The 11,091-nt window shown below is 38.1% G+C and overlaps 4 protein-coding genes across 4 annotated transcripts; 1 reads left to right on the top strand and 3 right to left on the bottom strand.

Annotated features, from left to right (window-relative positions):
* Positions 1-8: 8 nt before the first annotated feature.
* Positions 9-815, bottom strand: BATDEDRAFT_89118 (uncharacterized protein; the record flags this gene model as incomplete). Its single annotated transcript, XM_006679593.1, has 2 exons — positions 9-167; positions 227-815. The coding sequence occupies 2 exons, from the start codon at positions 813-815 to the stop codon at positions 31-33; spliced, it is 726 nt and encodes a 241-aa protein (XP_006679656.1). The 3' UTR covers positions 9-30.
* A 600-nt stretch (positions 816-1,415) lies between these two features.
* Positions 1,416-2,609, bottom strand: BATDEDRAFT_25456 (uncharacterized protein; the record flags this gene model as incomplete). Its single annotated transcript, XM_006679393.1, has 5 exons — positions 1,416-1,790; positions 1,869-2,036; positions 2,132-2,195; positions 2,269-2,418; positions 2,575-2,609. 5 exons carry the CDS (start codon positions 2,607-2,609, stop codon positions 1,416-1,418), a joined length of 792 nt encoding a protein of 263 aa, XP_006679456.1.
* Positions 2,610-4,772: 2,163 nt separating this feature from the next.
* On the top strand, positions 4,773-6,200 carry BATDEDRAFT_25454 (uncharacterized protein; the record flags this gene model as incomplete). The annotated part of the gene is made up of 4 exons (XM_006679392.1): positions 4,773-4,935; positions 5,132-5,282; positions 5,425-5,569; positions 6,162-6,200. The coding sequence occupies 4 exons, from the start codon at positions 4,773-4,775 to the stop codon at positions 6,198-6,200; spliced, it is 498 nt and encodes a 165-aa protein (XP_006679455.1).
* A 43-nt stretch (positions 6,201-6,243) lies between these two features.
* BATDEDRAFT_89116 (uncharacterized protein) lies at positions 6,244-10,555 on the bottom strand. Its single transcript, XM_006679592.1, has 17 exons — positions 10,389-10,555; positions 10,224-10,324; positions 10,028-10,100; positions 9,892-9,953; positions 9,450-9,825; positions 9,333-9,381; positions 9,185-9,250; positions 9,068-9,088; positions 8,906-9,013; positions 8,639-8,838; positions 8,465-8,555; positions 8,221-8,365; positions 7,809-8,137; positions 7,630-7,649; positions 7,478-7,552; positions 6,670-7,382; positions 6,244-6,565 (listed from the first exon to the last, which is right to left on the bottom strand). Exons 1-17 carry the CDS (start codon positions 10,518-10,520, stop codon positions 6,325-6,327), a joined length of 2,802 nt encoding a protein of 933 aa, XP_006679655.1. The 5' UTR covers positions 10,521-10,555; the 3' UTR covers positions 6,244-6,324.
* Positions 10,556-11,091: the final 536 nt, after the last annotated feature.

Genomic DNA, 11,091 nt, shown 5'->3' with positions numbered 1-11,091 from the left:
GTGTGATGTTGAATAAAACCAGTTCAAAGTTTATTTTGAAAATAGATAGTCGTACAGATAAGGATCGACAAACTCGCCATCTTTTTCAAGAATATATCCAGATCGTTTACTGTGAGGCTTGAGATAAATCTGGTTGGCTAGTCCGCTTGCATGGGTGTTCTGCATGGCTAATAAAGTATAAATGTTAGTTTTACATGTCAACAACTCTACCCAACACAAACCATACCATTCAATATTGGAACGATCCTAGCCGAAGACGACAGATCCAATCGTTTGAACACATTGATCTTGTTGCCAATTCTTGCAGCATTCTGAATGGCAACCAGCTTGCCACCTTTAAGGATAGTCACAGTTTTGGCTTTGCGAGTAGCAAAGTAGTGCACCAAACCAGGAAACACTAGCGATGACAAACCACAGATCCCACTAGCGGCCACTCGTTTCAAGGTGGATGATCTCTCATGCGTTTCAACACCTTGCTCATCGGTCTCTGTGTCGGTCATATATGTCCATGCCAGCTCAGCAATATTAAGCCACATGAACATTTGGATGCCTGCTGCAAGATATGCAAATCGAAGCAGTTTGTTATTGTTGCTGCGATAAATGAGAATATCTGACTCGAACGAGGGTGGAGACCAGATGGGTTTGACATGAGTTGTACCAGGAGTGGATCGTTTTAATGGTCTTGAATTGATGTTGTATGTGGGTGTTCTCTTGGTGGGTTTAATAGAGTTGGTGCTATTCCGTCTGATAGCAACCAATGTATTTTTAATGATGGCAGATGGACATTGTTGAGCATATTTTGTCCATCCAGTCATCGCATACATTGATGCATGCAATTTTATACAGTTGAATCGGTTTCTATTTGAATTCTTTATTCAGTTGTATTTGTGTGAAATAGAATATCAAGTTTCGTGAAATAACAGTCAGTTTACTGTACAACATTGTAAACTGTTATTCTTGTAGCGTTGCATTCTTGAAATGTGCAATTGTTTTAAACTAGAACGTGTCTGCAGAATATAAGAGTTTGAGAATAGTCGAATGCAATATCTGAATTAAAATGAATTTGGTGATTGTACAATGTATGGCTATACCAAATATGAACAGCATTGGTTTAAAACTACAGTTTGGTTGTGTGCATCATATGATGGACATTGTGTTTATTGAATTTAAATGTTGATTAAACAGCCAATCTGTAGTAGAAAAATGCATCGAATATTTAGCCATTGTTGAATCTCGAGGCAGTCAATGCAAGCGTTTCATTTTATGTGAATACGACTGTAAAACATTCGAGTTAAATTCATATCGCACTATTGCTGTATTATGGAAATGAGTGAGATTCTGATGGACTAGTAATAAATATATCAAGACCGCTCTGGTCAATCTTTTTCAAGTCCACCCACAGGATGATTTCCAGCTCAAATAGCACTCCTGGATTGATTCGATGGTTGCATTCCAGGTGGTTTAAATTCACTCTCTCCACTTTTTGGTTTCCTGCTAATATCGCTCAGCTTTTGTTTCCTTACATCAAGACTTGCCGCTCTTGCATGGGTTGATTTTATAGCTTTGGGTGGTATGACTGGCGGTGGGTTTGCTCCCATATCAAGTGAAAGCTTGTCTAATTCGTGGATGAGTTTCTGGAGTCGATCTCGCTCTCTACTGATCCATTTTGTGGTATCCATTCCTTGCTCAGGTGTAACTTGGTCGGAAATGCGACTTAACTGACGCTCTAGTCTCTTGGATGGCTTTCTATCCAATTTAGGCTTTACGAATTCGGGATCAATGATGGGAGTCTACATACTCGAATGATAGTAAGTTTGACGTCAAGCACTGGATTCAATGGAATTCCGAATATAGATCCATTTACTTACAACTAGTGATGCAAGCACTGCCTGTTTCAACATGAATACTCCCTTTTGACTCCACTCCAAAGAAGCACGCTTCATAATGCTTCGTGACCGTGCAAGCCCTAGATCGATCTCTTCTTCTTTGCGTTCCAGCAACGGTTGGATATAGTGGGCATATACAAATATTGCACCCTAGAGTTGGGATAGATTCCATACACACATTCTATTTTCAGTTTATCTGCAGTCAAGACTCCTTTCATGCATTTAAAGACCAACGCATTACTCACTTGAGTGTACGGTAGACTAAGCCATAATATAGCGACCGTTTTGGCCTCATAGTACAGTGGAAACCTACAATAATTGAAAGGGACCAATATGTAAAAATACACTGAAATTATACACACGATTACAACAAGGAATGTACCAGTAGATTAAGGTGTCTGTGATGCTCTCAATGACGACAACGGCACAAATAACTATCCAGTACTTTGTCCATTGAAGAATTAAATCGTCATCTTCTGCCTTGATGGCTTTGTATGAGGAATATCCAGGCAAGATAAGCCCAAATATGTTGCTGATTCGAAATACCAAATTCGACGGGTGATGATAACAGTCGAGGCATTGTCATGGATGCAGAATTAATCAACTAATAAACGATGGTATTACACTATCAAATGGTTTGCCTGTATAGATTTTCATTTATCATGAAAGTTGAATTGCAAAGACCTACAAGATTGCTCTGAAGAATATGTATCCAAAAGGCATATGCGATGCTAGACTTGGTGTAATGCAGTCAAGAAGCTTATCTTTTTTTAAGCCATCACAGCCAATCAATATCACGTGGAATTGAACCGCCATGTAAACCGTTCTGAAATGAAGATCTTGATTCGCTTTGCAGTTCCAGTCCGCCAACAAGACATGCAATATTTTTATTATGTCATTTTATCCATTTTATTGCAAAATTCGTGCTTATCAACACATGTCAACATGTGCATGAGCTGCTTCCACGTATGTGATATTGAGCTGTCCTCCGTGTCTAATCGGAGCACTCGTGCATCCATTCACCACGAACAGTGGGTTAAGTTGATTGAGTACGTTTTCATTAAGGCTGATTCCATCTAGATATTGTTTGAGAATGCTACGAAGGTGGTCATTTTCCTCCTGTGACTGCATTCGTTGCTTCTCGAGTGCAAGCTGATCCAATAGCGCCTTGTTGTGACGTTTGTTGAATTGACTCATTGCATCAAATTCTTTTGGCAGCCCAACATTCAATTGGGTACGTGCAATCTAACAGAATAGTCGAATGAAAATTAGTATCAACAACTATAAATCTTGATTGCACACTTTTAAAGCCAAACCAACCTTGTCGACATCGTCGCTATTGGACTCTTTGTAAAATGGAATAACTCGCTCTGATTCGGTTTCAAGCTTTCGGTTCATTTCAGCAAGCTTGATGATCTCTTCAGCAGTCCGTACCTTTTTGTGCAAAACTTTAAGCACATTGTTACTGACTATAGTCAACTCAGTTAATCTCTGACGCTCCTGTTCTCGAAATGCATTCATACGCTTTTTCAATGACTGAAACTGTGCCTGGATAGTTTCTTTTTCTTCGCGTAGAGATTTGTTGCGCTCCTCATACTCCTTGAAATTGTTACTGAGTTTAGTCTTGAGGTGAGCGATACTTTCTTGAAGTTTAACAAGCCGTTTCATTTGTTGTTCGATTTCTTTTGCGTTTTTCTGATCTTTTTGCTTTAGCTCTTCGAATTGACGTTTACGCTCCTCAGTAGATGAGTTGTATTGATTAAGAGCTAATTGAAACTGTCTCCAGAGATCTTCTACAGCTCCCTCAAGTTGAATTCGAATAGCATGCTTTTCTTCGAGGTTTTTATTTTTGACATCATCCTTGATGCTAGAGTACTCGTGGCGTGCATCTGCCTCTGATTCTTGAAACTCATGTTCAGCACGAGCCATAATGCCCAAAATGTCTGCCTTTTCTTTGGCTTGATGACTCTGAAGTTTGAGTCTATAGAATGGTATTAGTCTTTTGGTACAACTTACATACAGTGCGCTTTAACAGTGATGCAATTTTTTACCGTTCAGTGCTAAATTCGGAGTCGAGCATATTTAAATCCCCCTCGAATCGATTCTTCAAATTAGATAGCCGAGCGTTTTGTAAATCAATTAGTGTATCAATATTGATAAGATGTGACTGAAGAGCGGTTGAAAACTGTTCTTCCGCTTCAATGAGATCATGCCCAAGATTTTCTATAGTAGTATTTTTTCTATCAAGGTGTCTGTCGTGAACTTGCTGCAAAATTTGTATTTGCTTTTTCAACTCGTCCGATTTAGCTAATCATTTTAAAAATAAAATAAGCAAGTATATATTGGTTAATTGAAATAAGCTGTAGATAGTCATATTGAACTCGTACCGAGCTTCATAATTTCACGCCATCTATTTTGAATTTTCAAGTTGTTTAGTTTAAAATTCTTCTCTTCTAGTGCAATTCGATCCTACATGTGGCATTAAAAAACGAATAATCAAGCAAAGAATATATTAGTATTAACTAGATGTCAGCTGAATATAGGGCTATATTTAAGCAAGTAGATGTACTCGGCAAAACGCACCATTGTTTTTTGGCGTACTTCATCCAACAGCCGCTTGCGTGCCTCGTCATCCTTCATGTTATTGAATTCATTTTTTGTACTCTTGTCACCACCCTTTTTTCCCTTTTTAGTCTTTTTAGCCATGTTGGATAATTCAATACAACTTGCAAGTGATGAGAGTTGGAATGGGTTGATTTGATTTGATGCGAGCTATCCAAGCGTGTCTAGATTTGGAGTCCAGTCCCTATTTAGAAAAGGACCAGCCACCAACTATAGCTGCTATCGAGTCGCTGCCATTTCATCCAAAAGCGACAAACCACAACCATGTCCATGCGCACCGTCCTGTCTGTCGCCATGCGTCCTGCCACTACTGTCCGTGCCCTTGCTCGTTCCATGTCTTCTTCTCTTACTCCAAAAGATTCTGTTTTAGAAAAGGCTGTTACCCCCACTTTAGAGCGAAATCTTGTTGAAGCCGATATTCTGAGTGGTATGGATTCTACTTTATTTTGTCAAACTATTTAGAATGCACTCTGTTGTCAAAAGGTTGATGCTTCCATCAATCACTCTTCAAATTACAATTCAGACGCCATCTTGCTTGAAATCTGCCTAATCCATTTCAGTTGGTCCATGTATCTGCATATGATGTGTTGTATTGACTCAAAGTTGTTGGCATACCGATTTAGGTGCTCCTCCCGAGATTGCTCGTCATACTGCCAGAATCTATCAGCCTGCTAAGTCTGCAACACAATCTGGCACGGCCGGAACTCACTACTGGAAACTGGATTTTGATACCAAAGCTAGATGGGAGAACCCTTTGATGGGTTGGTCTAGCAGGTAAAGTCTGGATAACACCAACTGGTTTATAATTTTTACAAAACATGCATTGTGATTGGGTTGTGGATTAAAACTCGGGTTTAATCCATTGAGTTGATTGTCAAGCATTACTAATCTTATTTTGAACCCAATCTGTAATTAGTGCCGATCCCGTACAGGCTCTGATGATCAAATTTGATACAAAGGAGGATGCAATTGGGTTTGCCAAGCGACAAGGGTACGACTACTGGGTTGAGGAGCCCAAAAGCAGCCACTCTCGAGTCAAGGTTTATGCCGAAAACTTTACTGTAAGTCGAGAATGTCAATCTACAGCCGTATTCATGTAAAATGGATCACTTTTGTATTTATCTTGCAGTCATTGCTCCAAAATACACACTTCTTGGATACTTGTGCTTTCCTATTGGTGATTGACTGCTTCAATAGACACAATCTTCATATAATACACGCAAATTATAATTTTGACCCAAGACTATCCATATTTGACAACATCATTGTACAGTCACCAGATTCATCTATTGCAATACACATGTTGGGTTTGACTGTTTTGGTGTTGTCAAGTTTTTTGTATCGAATCTCGAATACATCCGCGTCTAGGTCAAGAGAACATTTCAAAAATACAACAATTGTTCATTTGTAATGTTTGGTTGTAAAAAACCAGAGTTTGGGACTAAACAAGTGTGAGATTGACTGGAACTGTGTGAACATTTGTCCAGTTTCTATGCAAAACTAAGCAGAAACCAGTCAATTTTGACGAGAATTGTCATGAAACGGACAGTTTATCATATTGACACCCTTATTTAGTATTTCATTCTACGTGAATACGACTGTAATAATACGCAATCACAAACTGACTTGTTTTTTCAACTGTTGAAACTATAGTACTCAAAGGGAAAACTTCGCATGATTCGAACCAAATAACAAATTAAACAAAGAACATGATTGAAACCCAATAATACTTTTTATGTAACATTTCACTTTATTTTTAGTGTAAATGGGCAAGTACTGGTTTATATGACCCTGACTGGCGTATCGACTAATGCCATCATTTCAAAAAGTGTTTTATTTGGAGAAGCAGATCTGGATCAGCCATGGATAAAAGCTGTTTCATTGCTTGCTGACTGCCAAGTTCATGCTCCAATGCAGCCAAATTTAGTCTCATGTATTGGGCAAGAGAGTCGTTGGTATAGACTGGGTCCAAAACCATGAGTGCATCTTGGCGCTTTTTGTCCAATGAAAACTCATCATCATCTTCGTCGCGCACATCGTATGCAAATGCAATAGATCTGGATTTAAATTAAGCTTTGTTAATTGGGATGCATTGCATATGGAGATACGATGATGAATCTGCAACATGGCAGATACAATAATTTGAATAAATGCAACTCACTCATCTACCGACATATTGTGCAACTGGCTAGAAATGCTAGTTAGCACACCAAACACGCCGTCAATACGAGCAAGTACTATGGGGTGGGCAGTACCGAGCAGATTACTCATGGCAAGAGCGGTAAGTTTACGCTGTTTACCATGGCCCATAGCATCAACCTTTTCAAGCCAACGATCCAACAACTGACCCAAAATGTCCATAATGGGTGGATTAGAATTAGATCCAATCTGCTGAATCGATGTTGTTAGAAAAATGGGATCGTAGACAGCAATACGGGCCAAGATGGAAAGGAATCCCACAGTAATAATACTCATTTCGGTATTTTCAATTACGACTTGAACGAGGCGAGACAATAGACCACTAGATAGTATAACTTGACAAATAGAGGGGAAACACTGAGCTGCGTGACATCCTTGAAGTGCGATATCAACAACTCGCAGCAAAGCACTAGATGCTTCTGCTTTGAGTTGTCCGAGCATTTGAGTAATCGTGGACATGATTGAAACAGCACCCATCTGCATAACAGCAACAGGGTCTAGTACAATATAGGCCTCAATGATACGCAAAATACGCTTTAGGTTATCGCCATCACTTTGCATAAGCTGTGTAGCATATGGTACCAGCTCAAGCAATGAAGAAGTGCATGTCGTTGCATTTTGAAGCATTGTCAACCATAGTATAATTCCTTCTTCCACCAAGTACAAATGGCCAGGCTATTTAAAAATAAAATAGAATTGTCGTTGGTTCAAACCTGATCGTTTTAAAAACAATTCAATAGCATCAATTTTCTATTACTAGATACACATACCTTGCTAGTATCAACACTCTGCTGCAAAATAGGCATGACTATTTCGTTTAATTTTATTGATTCTGATCGAAGTGCCTATGTTATTTATTTTGTCAGTGATGCTGTAGAAATTAAACTAAATGGCACGCTACAAAACTTGTAAACTACATTACCTTTAAAAGCTTGCCAATCACTGTAACAATAGACGCACGAAACAGGTTTTCAGACTCAGATCTTTCCCACAGTTGGGGAAGCACATGCAGGATAGGTGAGATATGAGGCAAAATCTATCATAATTTAACAGTATAAAAGATAAGTTATAGCCTGCTACATTTAAACATGTCAAGCCAACCTCTTGCCTGTTCATCCATTCGCTCAATAATAACAACAAGACAGTTGATAATCTTCATCTTGTTTTCAAACTCGTCTACATCTTCTAATAGCTGGATAAATGCAGTGACATTGGATTCAAGATAGGGCTGAAATGATTGAGGTTGAAAATCAAAATCATCAACACAGCGCTGCAGATTGATGACGGCGCTTAGACGTACTACTAGATCCTCATCTCTACCCATCAAAGACAAAAGAATTTGATAAAGTGTGGACCGCAAATCTTCAGGAGCCTTTACTTGAACCCACTGTCCAATGATGCATGCAACCCGACGACGAATAATTTTAAACCTAGTCCAATATAGAATTGTTATAAAGTCAACAATAGCTAGGTTGAATATTTTAAAGCTAAAACATTATCAATTATAACATACTCTGGTTCCTTTCTTGAAACTTCATGAACCAAGTGTGTACGTGTCCAATCAGCAAAATCAAGCCAATCAAAAAGATCATGCGCAGTAAGACCAATGCTAGAGTATACGGCATCCTTGAGCAAAATATTGCTTTGTGTTGTCGGAACTAGCAGGCATAATTATATAACAGTAATGATTAGGACACTAAAGGCACTATCAATCGGTGCGTTAATCTAAGCAAAATAGCATGCAACTTCATTCATACCAGAAGCTTCACGAAGCATTGATACAAGGATAGGACAAAGCAAGTCGCGGTTTTTTGAAACAAGGTCCATCAGTACACGTTCGGCACAAGACTGTTATCAGATTATGCAAAGCAAAAGCAAAACTACAAAAGTCAGTTCACCAGCCAGTATATACTGGCAATACAATCTAATACCTTGATACTGAATTCCCACTGATCTGAATCTTCGCTTTGTATAAATGATTCTGGATCATCTTCCCAACTTGTCAAATCTTCTTCAGAAAGACGAATGTAGTGTGAGACCAACAGCTTTGCAAATGTCACAACCTGATCTTGCTTAAAAAGTTGAGTATCCAGTATTTGAATAACCGAATTCATACGCTCATCCTTGTGAACTATATAAAGTTTATAAATTGGTACTCACATTAAAAACACTACGACATATCACACACCAAGACATACCTTGGGAAATGGTATTAAAGGATGGGTTTTTGATAAACATTTTCAAGAGTCGAAGGGCTTGAATCATGATCCTTTCAACCGTCTCGTTGTCTAAATATTCGGTGGTTACTAAAGCAGTAAAGTCGAGTTTAAATTTAAAAGACACTTTTAAAGCAATCTCACCTTGAACTTGAGGAGTGCTTTCTAATAGCATCATATAAAACTTAAGAATAGTGACCCCATCATGAGCAAGCACAAAGCTAACTAATCGATTATTTGCTAGATCCAGGTAAAATTTACCAACAAGAATACAAAAAGAAGACAAAGTAGCATAGAGTCCTGATGAAGATTTGGGTAGAGTTTGGCCTATTCAGCAGCAAAGATCAAGGCACCAATTATTAGTATAATAGCATTTCAAAGTACTAATCAAGAATTGCAAAAATCTTACGAAATTGCATAAAAGTTTGCATATAGCGTGTCAAGCTGCCTATGAACTCCTGTTATATTGGTTAAAAAGGTTGCTTTTGGAAATGTTTAAAAGACCATTTAAATAAAGCCAACTTACTGCCACTGCAGGAATTTTGTCAGGATCTTGAAATCCGTGAACAACAAGTCTCCTCAGGCATTTTAGTGCATACCGAACAAGAACCAGTTTATCATTAATTTGATTGGTAGGATCGCTGACATCAACTTGCTGTATAGTGGTTACAAATGAGTTTGCTTCATCAAAAAATATTGATGAAACAAAGTTAAAAAGCTCGGGAGCCAGTTGATGCAAAAGTCGACGACTGGATGGAAGAGTTTTTGAACATAGCGTCTTGACTACATGATGTAAAGTATAAAGAGAATTATGCTGTATATTTCTTGCCGTTTGATCCAAAGGTGCAGAAACTCTAAAACTGGCTTGCACAATAGGAATCAATGTCTGCAATAGATCTGGCCTGAATTTGAAAATATATCAGATTTAACAAAAAACGCATCACAACAATACAGAAACAAATAGTTACCAGTCATTTGGAAAATCCGTTCGGGAGATCTTGGCTGTAACAAGAGCTTGTTGTATTGCAAGCTAAATGTAATCATTCGAATAGAGAAAAACATGTTGGAATTTTTAAATACAATAATTTACAACAATCAACATACTTTTTTGTTCGACTCGTCCATATTGGTTAGCTGTTTTTGTCTAATAATTTCTTTTTCTTCCAACTGAATTGCACTAATTGAGCAACGGCATCAGTAAATAGCAATTAGTTGAATAAAAAAACAAGGAAATATAGATTTTGCAGATATTTGAACTGCCTGCTTATTGAAGTGTGGTGACAAAAAGTAGTCGACTTACTGCTCGGCAGTTTTTCTCCAATATCTGGCAATTCCATTTTTCAAGTAGATAATTGCCAGTGATCTTAGTTTAACATCAATAGTTTGATCAAAGTAAATGTCCTGTAGTTTTTAAAAAACGTTAGTAAATTTGCATTACCAAGTTTTCAGGTTGCTGCATACTGACTTGTAATGTAGAGTGAAACTGAGAAGCCTTTTCCCATTGGCCAAGTACACTCTGCCCAGTAGTTCTTTGAACAGGATCTGCAGAAGCAGCCTGTTCCAACACCATGCATAACTGTATCTTTGAATTGCTCATGAATGATATATTCTGCAGGATTGCACTTTGAATTGCAGTTTATTCACGTAGAATGAAATACTAAATAAGGGTGTCAATATGATAAACTGTCCGTTTCATGACAATTCTCGTCAAAATTGACTGGTTTCTGCTTAGTTTTGCATAGAAACTGGACAAATGTTCACACAGTTCCAGTCAATCTCACACTTGTTTAGTCCCAAACTCTGGTTTTTTACAATCAGACATTACAAATGAACAATTGTTGTATTTTGAAATGTTCTCTTGACCTAGACGCGGATGTATTCGAGATTCGATACAAAAAACTTGACAACACCAAAACAGTCAAACCCAACATGTGTATTGCAATAGATGAATCTGGTGACTGTACAATGATGTTGTCAAATATGGATAGTCTTGGGTCAAAATTATAATTTGCGTGTATTATATGAAGATTGTGTCTATTGAAGCAGTCAATCACCAATAGGAAAGCACAAGTATCCAAGAATTGTGTATTTTGGAGCAATGACTGCAAGATAAATACAAAAGCGATCCGTTTTACATGAATACGGCTGTAGATTGACATTCTCGACTT

This window comes from Batrachochytrium dendrobatidis (assembly GCF_000203795.2).
Source record: "Batrachochytrium dendrobatidis JAM81 unplaced genomic scaffold BATDEscaffold_7, whole genome shotgun sequence".
NCBI lineage: Eukaryota > Fungi > Chytridiomycota > Chytridiomycetes > Rhizophydiales > Batrachochytrium > Batrachochytrium dendrobatidis.
This window is presented reverse-complemented; position numbering and strand designations above follow the sequence as displayed.

Bases quoted from the DNA above. Each gene is read 5' to 3' on its own strand.
- BATDEDRAFT_89116 (XM_006679592.1), bottom strand. From the start codon at position 10,520: ATGAGCAATTCAAAGATACAGTTATGCATGGTGTTGGAACAGGCTGCT. The intron at 8,839-8,905 runs GTATGTCTTGGT...AACTTTATATAG, and splicing joins CTTTAATACCATTTCCCAAG to TTCACAAGGATGAGCGTATG. The intron at 6,566-6,669 runs GTGAGTTGCATT...ATTTAAATCCAG, and splicing joins CACAATATGTCGGTAGATGA to ATCTATTGCATTTGCATACG.